The 17,613-nt window shown below is 44.9% G+C and overlaps 1 protein-coding gene across 6 annotated transcripts in view; it reads left to right on the forward strand.

The window, feature by feature from the left end:
• DZANK1 (double zinc ribbon and ankyrin repeat domains 1) overlaps positions 1 to 17,613 on the forward strand; it is a 99,144-nt gene that overhangs the window by 73,127 nt on the left and 8,404 nt on the right. For all 6 annotated transcript variants that reach the window (XM_077951128.1, XM_077951131.1, XM_077951130.1 and 3 more), the window contains exons 14-17: positions 10,286 to 10,389; positions 12,383 to 12,457; positions 14,563 to 14,659; positions 15,103 to 15,203. In XM_077951128.1, the coding sequence (XP_077807254.1) occupies positions 10,286 to 10,389; positions 12,383 to 12,457; positions 14,563 to 14,659; positions 15,103 to 15,203 (377 nt within the window). The remainder of the gene's footprint in view (positions 1 to 10,285; positions 10,390 to 12,382; positions 12,458 to 14,562; positions 14,660 to 15,102; positions 15,204 to 17,613) is intronic.

A 17,613-nucleotide genomic window follows, 5' to 3' on the forward strand; every position in this document is an offset into this window, starting at 1 on the left:
TCTGTGTGCTTACTATTACCCATGAATTTTGTACTTTCAGATAATTTCTTCTTGCTCATTAACATCCTTTTCTTTCAGATTGGATAACTCCCTTTAGCGTTTCTTGTAGGACAGTCTAGTATTGATGAAATTCCTTAGTTTTTGTTTGGGAAGATCTTTGTTTCTCCTTCATGTTTAAAAGATATTTTTTGCCAGACATACTATTCTAGGGTAAAACTTTTTTTTTTTTCAGCATTTTAAATATGTCATGCCACTCTCTCCTGGCCTATAAGATTTCTGCTGAAAAGCCTGCTGCTGAACGAACGTATTGGAGCTCCATTGGATGTTATTTGTTTCTCTTCTCTTGCTGCTTTTAGGATACTTTCTTTATCCCTGACCTTTTAGAGTTTAATTATGAAATGTCTTGGGGTAGTCTTCTTTGGATTAAATCTGCTTGGTGTTCTATAACCTTATTATACTTGAATGTTGGTAGTTTTCTCTAGGTTTGGGAAGTTCTCTATTACTATCCGTTTGTATTTTTGTTTGTTTGTTTGATTTTTAAGATGGAGTCTCACTGTGTCGCCCAGGCTGGAGTGAAGTGGTGTGATCTCAGCTCACTGCAACCTCCACCTCCTGGGTTCAAGCGATTCTCCTGCCTCAGCCTCCCAAGTAGCTAGGATTAGCAGGTATGAGCTACCACGCCTGGCTAATTTTTATATTTATAGTAGAGATGGGGTTTCACCATGTTGGCCAGGCTGGTCTCGAACTCCTGACTTCAAATGATCCACCCCCCACGTTGGCCTCCCAAAGTGCTGGGATTACAGGTGTGAGCCACCGCTCCTGGCCTGATACTATCCCTTTGAAGAAACTTTCTACTGTTGTTTCTTTCTCTACCTCCTCTTTAAGGCCAAATACTGTTAGATTTGCCCTTTTGAGGCTATTTTCTAGATCTTTTAGGTGTGCTTTATTGTTTTTTATTATGTTTTCTTTTTTGTCTCCTTTGACTGTATTTTTGAATAGCCTGTCTTCAAGCTCACTTTAATTCTTTCTTTTGCTTAATTAGTTTGGCTGTTAAGAGACTCTGATGCATATTTCAGCATGTCAGTTCTATTTTTCAACTCTAGAATTTCTACTTGATTCTTTTTAATTATTTCAAACTATCTTAAATTTATCTGATATTTTTCTGAATTTATTTTCTGTGTTATCTTGAATTTCTTTAAGTTTCCTCAAAACAGCTATTTTGAATTCTCTGTCTGAAATGTCATTTAGCTCTGTTTCTCCAGGATTGGTCCATGGTGTCTTATTTAATTCATTTGGTGAGGTCATGTTCTCCTGGATGGTGATGATGCTTATAGATGCTCTTCAGTGTCTGGGCTTTGAAAATTAGGTATTTATTGAGGTCTTCACAGTCTGGACTTGTTTGTGCCTATCGTTTTTGGGAAGGCTTTCCAGGTATTTGAAGGGACGTGGACCCCAAGCCACATAACACGTTGATTTTTGCAGACTTGTAGAGGTACTGCTTTGGTGGTTTTAGATAAGATCTGAAAGAATTATCTGGACTACCAGGAAGAGATTCTTGTTCTTTTCCCTTACTTTTTCCCAGACATACAAAGTCTCTCTTTATGTGCTGAGCCACCTGGAACTAGGGGTATGGCAATGCAAGCACTCCTGTGGCCACCACTGTTGGGACTGAGTTAGGTCATACCTGAAGCCAGTGTAGCACAAGGCCTTGCCCAAGGTCCTTCCCTTCCAGGTAGTAAGTTCTACCAGGCCTTGAGCATGTCTAGAGATGCTGTTGGGAGCCAAGGGTTGGAGTGAAAAAACATAATTATTTACTTGATGTTCTATTATATTGCAGCTAAGCTGGCACTTAAATCATGATAGAAAGTCTTTCGTGATTTTCCCTCCCCTTTCCACAGGCAAAGGAGCCTCTCCCTGTGGCCACCACCACTACTGGTCCACAGGTCCACAGGGGATTCTGCCAGGCCACCGCCAATGTTCACTTGAAGCCCAAGGGTTCTTCTGTTAGCTTGTGGCGAATGCTGCCAGGCCTGGGATTCACCCTTCAGGGCAGTGGGCTCCTCTCTGGCCCAGGGAAGATCCAGAAATCCTGTCCAAGGCTCTAGGCCTAGACTTGGGGACCCCAAGAGCCTGCTTGTTGCTCTACCCCACTGTGTTCAAGCTGGTACCTCGGGTGCAAGATGAAGTCCCCTTTACTTTTCCCTCTGCTTTTCTCAAACAGAATGAGTCTTGCACCATAGCTACTACAACTTGGAATGTGCTGGGTCTCCCCTGAAGTTAGCACATATCAGAGCACAAGGCCCACAGCATACTCCCTGGGTATTGCTGGTGGTTATTTGGGCCCAGGGGCCCTTTAGTCAGCAGATGATGAATCCTGCCAGGACTGGGGCCTTCCCTTCAAGGCAGTAAGTTCCCTTCTGGCCCAGGGCATGTCTAGAAATGTCAGCTGGGAGTTAGGGCCTAGAAGGGGGGCCTTATGACTCTGCCTTGTGCTCTGTCCTACTGTGGCTGAGCTGGTATCCAAGATACAAGACAACGTCCTCTTTACTCTTGCTCTCCTCTCCTTAAGTAGAAAGGAGTTGCTTTTGTTGTCATAAGCTGCACTGCCTGGAGTTGGAGAATGGATATTATAAGCCCTCCTTAAACCATGCCAGCTGATGTCTCCCTAGGTCACATGCCACCCTAGTTTACTGCCTCTAAGTCTAGCCTAGCGCTAGGAGTTGCGTAGGAATTTCAGTCTTTGTGTTCTAGACTGCCTTTCAAGTTTACCTGTGATCCCAGCGCACCTTGGCCCGCAGTGGTGAGGCTTGCTGAGAAATTCAAGTTCAGACCACTAGGATGAGCAATTTCCCTCTGGCTAGGGTTGGTCCAAATGCTCCCTCCATATATGGGCACTGGCTGAGCTTCATTCTCAGCTGTGACAGGGCAGTACTGAGTTCAATGTAAAGTCCTCCCCATCACTGTGCTCTCCCTCCCCAAAGTGCACACATTTTCTTTCCATGCTGTGTAGCTGCTGCTGGGGGATGGGGAAGGATAGTATCAGTGATTTAAGACCATCTCTCCTGCCCTTCTTGATGCCTCTTTCCACAATACGATGTTAAAACCAGGTATTGTGATTGCTCACCTGATTATTGGTTCGTGTAATGGTGCTTTTCTGCGTGCAGATAGTTGTTAAAATTTGGTGTTCCAGCAGGGGGGATGAATGATGTAGGCTTTTTCTGCCATCTTGCTTCACCTCTAGCTTGTTGAGCTTCTTAGATGTATACATTCATGTCTTTTATCAAATTTGGGAACAGTTTGGCAATCATCTCTTCAAATATTTTTTTCTGCTTCATTTCTCTGTCTCCTCTCCCTCTGGGATTCTCATGTAGATGTTGGCATGCTTGATAGCTTCCCATGGGTCTCTTCGGCTCTGATTTTTCTTCATTCCTTTTTCTTTTTTTACATTGTATAATATCTATGGACCTATTTTTCAGTTTGCTAATTCTTTTTAATCCTACTTCACATTTACTGTTGAGCCCGTCTTGTGAATTATCTATTTTAGTTATTGTACTTTTCTGCTACATATTCTTATTTGGTTTTCCTTTGATATGTTTATTTATATTCTCTTATTTTAAGAAGAATTCTTCCTTATTTTTTATTTTTATTTTTTATAGGCAGAGTCTTGCTCTGTTACCCAGGCTGGAGTGCAATGATACAAATCACAGCTCCCTGCAATCTCAAACTCCTGGACTTGAGCAATGCTCCAACCTCAGCCTCCCAAACAACTGGGACTAGAGGTGCACACCATCATGCTTGGCTAATTTAAAAAAAAATTTTGTAGAGATGGCGTCTCACTATGTTGCCCAGGCTGGTCTCAAACTCCTGGCCTCAAGCAATCCTCCCACCTGAGCCTCCCGAAATGCATCATAATTTCTTCTATTTTTTTTTTTTTTTTTTACTAAGAGTCAGGGTCTTGCTCTGTCACCCAGGCTGGAGTGCAGTGGTGCAATTATAGCTGACTGCAGCCTCCAAATCTTGGGCTCAAGAGATCTTTTCACCTCAGCCTCTCGAGTTGCAGGGACTACATGTACATTCCACTACTCCTGGCTCTTCTTTTGCTCCTTTTAAGCATGATTTCCTTTAGTTCCTTGAGCATATTTATAATGGCTGCTTTGAAGTCTTAAATCTTCAATATCTAGTTGCTATCACAGGCAATTTCTGTTGCATGTTTTTTCCCCTGTGTTTGGGTCAGAGTTTCCTGTTTCTTTGCATGTCTCATGATTTTTTTGTTGGAAACTGAATGTGTTAGATAATACATTGTATCAACTCTGGGTACTGACCTATCTTCCAGGCTTCTTGTTGTTGTTTGTTTGTCTATTTATTTAATGACTAACTGGATCATTTTAGTGAACTGTATTTCACCCCCACGGTATGAAGCTTCTGATGTGACTCCATGGAGAGTGTAGCCTTGACATGCACCCTGTCACCACAGGATGATGGTGCGTTGGCAGGGCTCTCTTTGTCTCTTTCCTGACCACACCTAGCCATTAAGCTCTACTTATTGTTGGATGATTTCTCTATTGTTTTCAACCATGACCTAGGGCATAAATTGCTTCACGGACTGATTTAATTAAATTTGGCATCCTTTACGGCAGGGGTGTCCGATCTTTTGGTTTCCCTGGGCCACACTAGAAGAATTGTCTTGGGCCACACATAAAATACACTAAGGCTAATGAAAGCTGATGAACTTAAAAAAAAAAATCTCATAATGTTCTAAGAAAGTTTACGAATCTGTGGCCCGGCGCGGTGGCTCACGCCTGTAATCCCAGCACTTTGGGAGGTCGAGGTGGGTGGATCACCTGAGGTCGGGAGTTTGAGACCAGCCTCGCCAACATGGCAAAACCCCATCTCTACTAAAAATACAAAAATTAGCTAGGCATGGTGGCAGGCAACTATAATCCCAGCTACTTGGGAGTCTGAGGCAAAAGAATCATTTGAACCCGGGAGGCAGAGGTTGCAGTGAGCCGAGATCGTGCCACTGCACTCCTGCCTGGGCAACAGAGTGAGAATCCATCTCAAAAAAAAAAAAAGAAAGAAAGTTTATGAATCTGTGTTGGGCTCCATTCAGAGTCATCCTGGGCCGCATGTGGCCCGTGGGTTGGACAACCTGGCTTTACAGGGATAGTTTTTTAGGTCAGTGTTTGAATATTTTTCTTACCTCAGGAGGGCTCTTCTTAGCTGTTTGTTTCCCTGATCCTCTATTTAGCTCATATCTCTAATGAATCTTCTAGTCTTCTTTTAACTGCTTTTTAACACACCCTCCATTGTTTTGAAAGCAGCCTTAGGCTTGAACTTTCCCACACTTTGTTGCAAATGAAGTCTGTTTCTATGGGGAGAGATTCTGAACTCTGTTTTTTGACATGCCTCTTCCCCTGGGCAAAATCTCTGAGCCAATGCTCTGGATGGAGACAATGGCATGTTTTTTTCAGTGTGGCACCATTGCTTTAGGGGCTGGGTAAGCAGCAGAGCAGGTGCAGCTGTAGCTTTTGTTCTTCATGACATGCTTCTCCCAACATTGGACTTGTGCTGAATGAGCTAGGAATAGGTGGTCTGGACCCCAGTATTCTCAGTGTCCCAGATCAAAGGTAGAACATCCATCCCATGAATGGTAACTGGGCAGAGAAAGGGAGCCCCCATCTCTTGATCACACTTGGCCAGAACTTAGCCTGTGCAAAGGGCAACTGGGACAGGATGAGAAATACTGAAGTCCCTGACCTTCCTTGGAAGATACTACACCGCTTTGGGAACTCTGAGGAGAGGGAACCCTGTGTACTCTGCTGCACCAAATGGAGTGGAGTTTCCATCATGCTCAGCTGAGAAGGAGTAGAAGGGAATGGCCCATGGTTCAAACACCACAGACTCTCATGATTCTGAGTTTTGGTATATTTTCATTAAATGTTTATTTTCTGTATGGCTTTAGAACCATTTCTAGATACTTAAAATACTTGTGATGGATTTTGCTGTTTTTAAAAGTAGTTTGTTAGCAGTGACGAATTCATACAGGTCTGCAGCAACCTCAGTTCTTGCTTCCAAGGAGGAAAGAATTTGGCCGACAGGCATAAGGCAGAGTGAGAGACTGAGGCAAGTTTTAGAGCAGGAGTGAAAGTTTATTGAAAAGTTTTAGAGCAGGAACGAAAGGAAGTACACTTTGAAGAAGGCCAAGCGGGTGACTTGAGAGATTCAAGTGCTCTGTTCAGCCCTTGACGTGAGGCTTATACATTGGCTTGGTTCCAGAATTTGCATTACTTCTCCCCAGATTCTTCTTGGTGGGCACTCCCCATGCGCCGTGGCCTGCCAGTACTTGGGAGGGACCACATGCGCTGTATGTTTACTGAAGTCATGTGCTTGTTCACTTGAGGCATTCCCTTATCCATTGAGTGTTCCTGGAGAAAGATCATGTACCAGTTAAGCTCTGCCATTTTTCTTCTTAGTGCACATGTCTGAGCCCACTCGCCCAACTCCTGCCATCTCGTCGGGAAGCTGCTGATCACCAGCTTCAGGTGTTTTCTATATATTGGGAGACCACTGTCCCCTGGCACCAGCTGCAGCCAATTGTTATTTTAGAGAAAGTTTAACAACTGCCTGACCATCATCTGATGGTCACCTGACATTTCTGGGGGTCAGGGGAGCCTTTCCTGCCCTGCTCATGTCTCCCTAGCTAACTACTCTAACAATTTTACTGGAGAGTAAGTCCACTCAAATCCCTAGGCTGCCATGCGAGAAGTTGGTCATTCCCAGCTCTTCCTTTGCCATCTGGATATGCTTAGTAGGAGTCAAAACCCAGCCCACAGTCTGACTGAACTCTTCCAGATATAAATGTCATATCAGACCTATGGTAGATTGTCTGCAGAGATGACCAGAATCACTCCTCACATCCCCCCTGTCCTTCGGAGGAAGAGGCTATTTCTCTTCTTTGGAATCTGGACTGACCTTGTGACTTGCTTTGACATAGAGAGCAGTAGAAGAGACACCATGATAGTTCTGGGCCTAGGCCTTATGAGAGTTGAAAGCTTCCACTTAACTCTCTAGGAAGTCAGCACTGTGTAAAGAAGTTCAGTATAGATTGCTGAATTAGAAGAGATGCCACATGAAGGAGAACAGAGCACCTGAGCCAGCACCCAACCCAAAGACTCCAGACATTTGAATGAGTGCAGATGAAGGCTGAGCCATCCCAGACAGCTCCCAGTAGTTTGTGCCATCTTCACTGAGGCCTTAGCCTTGTGGATGAGATAATCTTGGATCCCATAGCCCTATTTGAGATGGCTCAACTGACACCATGTGGAGCAGAGATGAACCGTCCCTGCAGAGCACTGACCATATTCTTGACCCACAGAAGTATGGGCAGTAAAGTGGTTGATGTTTTAAACCACTAAGTTCTGGGGTGTTTTGTTTGGTAGCAGTGGATAATAGAAACAGGCTTTCAGTTTCCTGTGGCAGAAGCTAGTCCCTTCAAATCCCCTCGTTCAGCCTGAGCTGGAAGGGCACAGATCTCACCTCCCCATGGGGACTCACAGTCTTACAATGACCCTTTCCAAAGGACTTCCTCACAAGGTCCTTGCTCAGTGCTTTTTTGAGAGTTGAGATTTGATTTTAGAAATATACATCTAGGCCAGGTGCGGTGGCTCGTGCCTGTAATCAGAACACTTTGGGAGGCTGAGGCAGGCAGATCACCTGAGGTCAGGAGTTCGAGACCAGCCTGGCCAACATAGCAAAACCCCATCTCTACTAAAAGTACAAAAATTAGCCAGGTGTGGTGGTGGGTGCCTGTAATCCCAGCTACTCAGGAGGCTGAGGCAGGAGAATGGCTTGAACCCGGGAGGTGGAGGTTGTAGTGAGCCGAGATCATGCCACTGCACTCCAGCCTGGGCAACAAGAGCAAGACTCCATCTAAAAAAAAAAAAAAAGAAATATGGATCTATGGTATTGTAGCTTCTCAGTCAGAACCTCATTTTTAACATACTCCTACATACGTATTTATTTTCATATTATCTGTGTCCACTAAGAATGTAAGCTCCTTGAGGGCAAGAACTCTGTTCATTTCTGTATCCTAGCCCTAGAATAGTACATGACCAATGGTAGGTGCCCAGTAAATATTTGTGGGATAAATGGCTACTTTGTGTCAAACAGTGTGCTAGGCTCAGTATGATCTCTAGTGTTGTCTCAATTACTCATAGTGGACTCTCCAGATTCCCCAAGCCAGATCTCAGCCTGCCTGTTCTCAGTGCAGCTGTGATGGATGGTTTCACCCATCGTTGCTAGCATGCCTCATCAATTGTGCCCCATTCTCTCTCTTGCTGTTTTATTTAAATAGTTGTATGTCTCTTGACTTTGCTGCCTCCAGCTTCAGAACAGGAGAAGGCTGCCTATCCGCACACAGGTGCAACCCTGAGGCACTGGGAGTTAACATTACTTGGGCTGCCCTCGCTCATGGGCAAAGGAACCGGGGAGCAGATCCCCTAGCTTCTCTGTCCTTCAGTGGACAACTGTGAGACATGTTCTCCATGGTCCTTCATATCCCCAGCAAGATTGGGCCCCAGTTGCCCAAGGTATTAACCAGTTTTTAACACATTCGTTCTTCCTTCCCTTCCCTGTCTTGCTCTTTATACTCCATCACTTGCATGTCCCACTGTCACCTTCCAAAGAAACCACCTGTCCTAAGTCTTTATCTCAGGTTCTGCTTTCAGGGGAACACAACTAAGAACACTTAGGTTCTCTTGTTTAATGTCACAATAACACATGAGGTAGGGGGTATTAGTTCCATTTTATTAGGTAAGAAAAGTTAAGGCTTAGGGAGATTTAAGTGTCTGGCTCAACATCACTAAGCTAATAAATGGTAGATTTAGGATTTAAACGCAGGCTTGTCTGAACTCCAAATTATGTGCTCTTTCCACTGAACCGTGCTGCATGACCTTGGAAAATCCCTCTGATTGCTTTCAGCTTAGTGTCTTTATTTGGTAGATGGGATCTGATGTGGGTTTGCAGAGTTGAGTGGCCACAGGGCACAGCAGGGGCTGTGGCCGGCTGGAGAGCCTGTGCCCTGTCCAAAGCAGCCAGCTGTTCCTTGGCCTCAGGTGGTCAGCCTGTGTGGGAAGGTGAGCCCAGCACCCCTGCATCTTCTGCCTGCATATGAGAAACCAGGCATCATACTGACATGAAATCTGGCAAGTTTTAAATGGTGGCAACTAATTCAAATGTGTCTTAAACCCTATGCAAACTGGAAAGGGGCCTAAGATAACTTTTTAGAGTGATGGAAATGTTTTATATATTGATTGGGGTGTACACGTTTGGCAAGCACCAAATGGTACATTTAAAATATTGTGTAAGGGCTTGGTGCTGTGGCTCACACCTATAATCCTAGCACTTTGGGAGGCTGAGGCAAGCAGACCACTTGAGCCTAGGAGTTTGTGACCAGCCTGGGCAATGTGGTGAAACTCCATCTCTATAAAAAATACAAATAGTAGCCAGGTGTTGTGGCGCATGCTTGAATTCCCAGCTACTTGGGCAGCTGAGGTGGGAGGATCATCTGAGCCCAGGGAGGTCAAAGCTGTGGTAAGCCATGATCTAACCACCGTACTCTAGCCTGGGCAACAGAGTGAGATCCCATCTCAAAATAAATAAAATAAAATATTAGGTAAGTTATTATAGGTGGGATAGAATCATAGAAAAAGAAAAGACCCCATGTGTGGCAATCAAAATATGTTCTTTTGAGATTTTTTTTTTTTTTTTTTTTTTTTTTGAGATGTAGTCTTGCTCTGTTGCCCAGGCTGGAGTACAGTGGTGCAATCTCACCTCATTGCAACGTCCACCTCCCGGATTCAAGTGATTCTCCTGACCCAGCCTCCTGAGTAGCTGGGGCTACAGGTGCGCATGCCATCATGCTCAGCTAATTTTTGTATTATTAGTAGGGGCAGGGTTTCACCATGTTGGCCAGGCTGGTCTCGAACTTTTGACCTCAAGTGATCCACCTGCCTCAGCCTCCCAAAGTGTTGGATTACAAGCGTGAGCCACCACGCCCGGCCTCTTTTGAGATTCTGTAATAGTCTGTGATTAATCATATGTAACAAACAGTTATGGGGGAAAATGGAACTTGTTCCAGGACATAGTTGAGGTTTACTAAGGAGAGTCCATCACAAAGTTTAACAAAGGAAATCAACCTCTCTGAGACCATATGTTCCATGCTAGTATTTTTCTTTCTTAGCCTCAGGAGAATCATCCAGATGGCTGGGTTTCTCTTCTTTCTTAGGGTACTGGAGAAGACAGCTGGATCACATCTCTGCTCACCTCAGGTGTTATGCTCAGAACAACCCTGAATTCCGGGCCTTGATTGCAGAACCCAGGATGGGAAAGGTGGGTGAGATGAAATTTCTACTCCACACGTGTCTATGGGATCAGGCTGAAGGAACCCTCCATGGACTTCTCCTAAAACTGCATCTTGCCTGGCTCCTTTCCCTTTCCTGTTCTGCTTTCTACACGTTCTTACTCTTCTGCCTTGTGAACTCTGCTCTAATAAATCATTTGCACACGAAGATTGTCTCAGAGTCTGCTTCTGGGACGTCTGACCTAAGACCTAAGACAACAAGATTCTGAACATCTCGTGCTCAGACGCCACATTGGAAATTCTAAGAGTCAGAATGAAAGATCCTAGAACAATTAAATCCAGCCAGATTGTGCACTTAAATCATGCACTGTTAATATATAGCCATAGTAACATAACAGCTGCCATTTTACAGTGCACCCAGCATCAGCATTGTATTCATCATTCTCATCTTCACAGCAAACCTGCAAGACAGGAGTATTACCTTTGTGATCACTTTTTAAAAAAATAACCACAAATTTCTTGACTGTCTTCCCCTCACATGGTAGAATCTGTGTCCCCTCACCTTGAATCTGGGCGAGTCTGTGACTGTTTAACTAACGGACTATGGTGGAAGTGATGCCATGAGACTTACAGGGCTTGGCCACAGAAGGTCATGTGGCTTTCTCTTGCTTGGCACACTCACTTCCAACACTCCTTCTTGGAGCTCAGCCACCCTGCTATGAGAAGCCCAAGCAACATGGAGTGGCCACATGTAGGTGCGCCAGCTGAACCCAGTCCTCAAGTCATCTCTGCTCGTGAGCCACATGAGTGACCAGACTCTAGATGATTTCAGCCCCCAAACATCCAACCACCTCTAGCCATTTGACTCTTCTAGCTGAGGCCTCAGACATGTGGAGCAAAGACAAGCTTGTCTGCTGTGCCTCTCTGAATCCATAGCATAATAAAGTGGTGGTGGTTTAATGCCACTAAGTTTGGGGTGGTTTTTCACACCACAGTTGATAATCAGAAGAAGCCTTATTTGACACCCAGGAATATTGAAGCTCAGAGAGGTTTGGTGACCTGCCCAGGACTACGCTGCTGGGTCTCATGGGGTTCAAGATTTGAAGCAGATCTGTCAGACCCTGCCAGAGTCCCATGTCCTTTCTTTGATATTACATTGCCATTAGAAAAAGACAGCTCTATGAGAAGACCTTTCCTCTGTTTGTCGCAAGACTAGAAGGAACTTTATGAAATAGACTGTGTACTCTTCTGCTGCCAAATAGGCCAATATCGAGATGATCTCATTTTCAAGTATTGCCCAATTTCCTTTGATAATCTATTTTGGTAGTTTATGAATTCTTCAGCCTAATCCAGAGATCTGCAAATTATGGCGGTTGGGACAAATCTGGCCCACTGCCCAGTTTTATAAATAAAATTTTATTGGATCACAGCTGCACCCATTCCTTTACTTATGTGGCTGCTTTGTGCTATGACAGTAAAGTATTCCCGATACAGAACATATGGTCCACAAGACCTAAAATATTTACTATCTGACCCTTCACGAAAACATTTCTTGCCCCTTGGCTGAATCTAAATTCCTATTGCTACTTACAGAGAAAGCTGCTCAACTGTGATACTTGTCCCTTAATTGCCAAGCCCTGTCCCCACCCCCTACCAGGATACATTTTCCAAGGTGATGACATCTAGTCATGTGGTTTGATTAAAGTTCATCTCTTGAAGAGTGTATGTATAGATTTGGATCTTGCCTTTTTATTCAGTTTGGCAGTCCCTTCTCTTTAATTATTTAGCTTATTTATAATTAGTAGAATTTAGATATGGTTGGATTTGGATCGCCATTTTCTTCTTTATTTTCTACTTATCTCATCTAGTTTTTGTTGCTCTGTTTTTCTTTTTACTTTCTTCTGTGTTATTTAAATATTTGGTTACATTTAGAGTTTAACATCTCAGAATTTCTATGCTGTTACTTAAGGCAATGAGTTCTACACCCACAGTTATGAATTCTCTCTACAACTCTTTTAAAAGCTTATCTCTGCTACTGTCCATGAAGATGGTTGTGAAGTTAGCATCAGACTGAATTATAGTCAAGTCTCAAACAAGGTGAGTAAGCCTCCAGAAGTTACTCATTTGAGAATTGACTGATGTAGTAAATTGAGACTTACAATTTATAGAAATGCTTCTGTGTAATCCATAGAAAGGAAAAGTTTCAAATATTATGAAATGCCACTAGAGGCAAGCAATTTCATAGAATTGGATAAACAACATAAACCTCAGACAGACACATAAAGATATAGTGAGAACAGGAGTTGTTCTGTAGTTCTCAGGCTTATTCAGACTCACTGAAGTCTGATGACATGTCTGTGATACAATTGATTTGGGGAAAGACTAACAAAAATATTTGCTGATATGCACTTTGACATATTTTCTTCTATAAAATAAACCAAACTTTGTGGCCATGTGTCCTTGATCTTCTCTTTTATATGGTGACTGAGGCATTGCCACAGAGCCTGTGTGTTTCGAACATTAATTGATTGACATTAGCAGCTTTAGTTTCATTGGACAAGAAGTCAGAATAATTAATCAATCCATTAAGAAACCAAGGAAAAGGAGGGAAATTAACATTTATTAGGCCCTGGCAAGGTGCTGATGGTGTTGCTGAAATTGGGATAGAAACATGGGCCCTGTCTAACTCACAGGGAGGCTGCGAGTATCTAATGGGCTAATGCACATGAATGTGCTTTGAAACCAAATAAAGCACTAACTGCTGTTTTTAATTGTGTGGCTAGAGCAGAGCTTGGGTCAGAGAGGAAATTCAGGGGAAGGGAAGTGAGAAAAGCAGGTCAAGGCAGGGGAAGGGGCTGAATGAGCAGGTAGATAAAAGCAAAGCTGAGCTTTAGCCTGATCCAAGGGAACCTCTGGAGGATGAATTACGCCACAAAGTTGCCCCCAGTTGAGTCAGGGAGGAGAGGGAGCATAACCTCTAGGGCAAGGCAGCATCCACCTCCTGAGCGCACTTTGCTGGAGAAGAAGGTCCAGCAGTGAACTCTTAGCAGCTACACAACAGCTGGGCTGAGTAACCTGGCCAGCTAGTGGGAACGGGGTGGGCCGCCAGAATTGGAATAACTGTTCCCAGGTGATTTTTTTTTTCTTTTTCTTTTTCTTTTTTCTTTTCTTTTTTCTTTTTTTTTTTTTTTTTTTACAAATTCTTGCTCTGTCAGCCAGGCTGGAGTGCAGTGGCACAATCTTGGCTCACTGCAACCTCCACCTGCTGGGTTCAAGCAATTCTTGTTCCTCAGCTGCCTGTGTAGCTGGGATTACAGGTTCACGCCACCACACCCAGCTAAGTTTTGTATTTTTAGTGGAGATGGCGTTTCACCATGTTGGCCATGCTGGTCTCGAACTCCTGGCCTCAAGTGATCCACCTGTCTCAGCCTCCCAAAGTGCTGGGATTATAGGCATGAGCCACCACGCCTGGCGCTTAGGTTTAATAAATCTTTTCTTGGCCTGTGTGTTCTAGTTTTCAGGAAGTAGCAGGCTATTGCCTGGGACAAGAGCAGGCAGCCACTTGAGGGTGCAGGGGGATTAGTCCGGGTGCACACAGACTTCTGTGTCTGGACTCATTATATAGATGCCCCTTTTACCGCATTTTGCTTTTCCAGCATGCCATTGAGGTAGCTCATAGTATTTCCACTTTCCAGGTGAGGAAACTGAGACTCAGAGAAGATAAGCAACCTGCTTCTTCCAAGGGCACTAAGTTAGTAAGTGGCAGACCCAGGATTCACACTTGGCAGCCTGGGACCTTCATCATGACACCCTAATTCCAAGACACTGAAGGACTTTAAGCAGAGAATTGACACAATCACTTATAAAGGGTATAAAAGGTGACTGGGACAGCCACATGCAGGGAGGCTGGCAGACCCCTGTGGAGAGGCTATTGTGATGGTCCCAGTGTGAGCTGAGGGGGCCAGGGCTGCAGTGAGGGAGAGGAGGAGGGGCCAGACTGAGCCGCTGGGTAAGCAGCAGAATGGACAAAGCATCCTGGGGGGTAAGGAGGAGTCAGGAAGGACACCCAGGTCTCAGGCTGGACTGTCTGGGTAGGTAGAGCTGTCCTTAATGAGGAGGAGCAGGTTCGCAGAGAGATCCTTCTTTCTAGTGGGACAAAGCAGCCTCATCATTCCTGGTGTTTGAATGTTTTCATTGGCCAGAACCTCTACCTGAACAAGGCGGTGAATTTCAGCGACCACCTTCTGAGCAGTGCTGCCGAGGGTGATGGGGGGCTGTGCGGCAGCAGGTCCAGCTGGGGTGAGTTATTCCCTTCTGGCAATTTTAAAACAACTAACCAGGAACACATGGACCTGGCGGGGATAGCAGAGAATTGCTAAGAGTTTGACAGCCCAGTCACAGATCTTGCAACTATGTTCCAGTCATTTTATTTCTCTGGCTTCTCCGAAATCAGAGGTGAGACCTTTGAATTCCTTTACAGGGCTTGGGGAAATTCATTTGTGGGGTGCACGTTTGGACCTAAAAACTGAAGTCCCTTCTTTTCCTCTGCTTCCCACCCTTCCTCTGGTTCCTGGACAGGGGAGTGGCTCCAGGAGTCTCTCCAGCCAGGTTTCATCAAATAGAAATTTCTATGAAAGCCATTTTGTCCTCTGACTTTTGAGGGACATGGGAGTAAGAAATAACTCTTTGTGTGGGGAGTTGGGGGAGGGGCATCATTTTTTTCCCCAACTGTGTCATTTCAGTGAGTGACTACAGCCAGAGCACCTCAGATACTATTGAAAAAATCAAAAGGATAAGGAATTTCAAGACCAAAACTTTTCAAGAAAAGGAGGAGCAGCTTTTAGTAAGTGTCTTTTTTGGTCCTTATGGATATTGTCTTCAGTCTGTGATTTTCAGGTTTTATTTGACTTTTTTAAAATGGAAGAATAATTTCTCATTTTCTGTTCCTTTTTTTTTAATAAGGGCTTCTATTTTGTAGAGGTAGACTTCTTTAAAAAAGCTCAAGATTATGAATTAGAGTTATTTCAAAGTTCCCATCAGTTCCCTGAATCATCTCTGTGTTTCCTCTGGGGTCAGTTCTGTCTGCCTATCTTTCTCTTTCTTGTCTTTGGTTTGCCTCAAATCCAGATCCTTGGTTATCTGGTCATTTGACAAATGAAGACTAGTTAGGGAGTGCAGATGCTGGCATGGTGCCCAGCATGAGGATGGGCCCTGAAGTCCCTGTGTGAGTGGATGGGCATGTTGTGGACAGACGTCCCTGGAGGGTGTGTGGGCAGGGAGTGGGAGAAAGCCTTCAGATCCTCTATGTTGCTGGTGGAAAAGGTCTTCCTCTGGTGGTGAGGGTGTTGGCGGTGTGAAGCATTCCTCTGGTGGTGAGGGTGTTGGCGGTGTGAAGCATTCCTCTGGTGGTGAGGGTGTTGGCGGTGTGAAGCATTCCTCTGGTGGTGAGGGTGTTGGCGGTGTGAAGCATTCCTCTGGTGGTGAGGGTGTTGGCGGTGTGAAGCATTCCTCTGGTGGTGAGGGTGTTGGCGGTGTGAAGCATTCCTCTGGTGGTGAGGGTGTTGGCGGTGTGAAGCATTCCTCTGGTGGTGAGGGTGTTGGCGGTGTGAAGCATTCCTCTGGTGGTGAGGGTGTTGGCGGTGTGAAGCATTCCTCTGGTGGTGAGGGTGTTGGCGGTGTGAAGCATTCCTCTGGTGGTGAGGGTGTTGGCGGTGTGAAGCATTCCTCTGGTGGTGAGGGTGTTGGCGGTGTGAAGCATTCCTCTGGTGGTGAGGGTGTTGGCGGTGTGAAGCATTCCTCTGGTGGTGAGGGTGTTGGCGGTGTGAAGCATTCCTCTGGTGGTGAGGGTGTTGGCGGTGTGAAGCATTCCTCTGGTGGTGAGGGTGTTGGCGGTGTGAAGCATTCCTCTGGTGGTGAGGGTGTTGGCGGTGTGAAGCATTCCTCTGGTGGTGAGGGTGTTGGCGGTGTGAAGCATTCCTCTGGTGGTGAGGGTGTTGGTGGTGTGAAGCATTCCTCTGGTGGTGAGGGTGTTGGTGGTGTGAAGCATTCCTCTGGTGGTGAGGGTGTTGGTGGTGTGAAGCATTCTCACAGGTTTCAGTTTGTGATGAAGCTTTTTTCCTTTCCCCCTACACCCTCCCCGATGTCCGTCATGGAGGTCTAGGCTCTGCCCTTCTCCCTTCTTGGGCCCCATTGCACCAAATAGAATCCTTTGTTGGGCAAATCTTATACTGTCTGCAAAATAGTTATCAGGGCAAAGATCACAAGCCTCCTGCCCTTCTTACATGGGGGAGAAGGGGTAAGGCACCAGAGATCTCAGCTCTTCACCATAGAGCCCTTAGTAATCTACTGATGCATTCAGGCTGCACCCAACACCTAACCTCCATATCGATTAATTTAAGCTTTTGCAGGGCTCCCCTGGAGAGAAAACACTCCTACCTCTGGTCTCTTCAGCTGGATTTTTGTTTGTTTGTTTTGGTTTGGTTTCCCTGTCAGTCAGATTTCATCTACTTTCAGTCTTCTTGGAATTTCTCAAAATTACCAATTCACCGATGGTCAGTACCCTTTCAGAGTTTCCCATATCTTTTAGAGTTTTGTGTTTTAAAAATATATGCCAAGAATAATTCTAAAAGGGGCTTTGGAGAAAAAAGCAGTGGATGCCACCTGCTCCATCCCCAACCTTGCCTTTTAATTGGTCCTCTTTGACTGCAATGCAAAGAACAGATGTGATTAGCAGCAGGCCCCAAGGCCCGGGCCCAGGCCTGAGCTGGACACTTACATGATGCCGGGTGCTTCCCTCCATGTGTGGTTCCAAGGCCAGGTCCTCAACGGGGCCTTGTCAGTGCAGGCACCAGCTGCCCAGCTTGCATGCTGATTCCTCTGGGGGTGGGGACTCTGTTCTTTATCTTATTTTTTTTTTTACACCACATGCTTTGTATGTAACAAACACCAGTAAATTTGGAAAGAATACGTTAGAATTGTTTTACCTTTTATTGTTTAGGACTTCTTGTACTCACCACCTTCTCCCAGTTTGAAATATTGTTAATGAGTATAAAAGAAGCATAGAGTTCCATAAACTGAACAGCTTACAATTTGGGAGACTCTACCTACTTACTCTGTGTATAACCTGAATCTCCCACTGTGTATGCCTTTTTTTTTTCTCATTTGCATTTAGGGGATATGTATCAGAAGCTATAACTTTTGTTCACTAATTCAGTGATGATTTTTGAGCACACATGTACCAGGCACTGCTGTAC

Source organism: Macaca mulatta, chromosome 10 (genome assembly GCF_049350105.2).
Source record: "Macaca mulatta isolate MMU2019108-1 chromosome 10, T2T-MMU8v2.0, whole genome shotgun sequence".
Taxonomy (NCBI): domain Eukaryota; kingdom Metazoa; phylum Chordata; class Mammalia; order Primates; family Cercopithecidae; genus Macaca; species Macaca mulatta.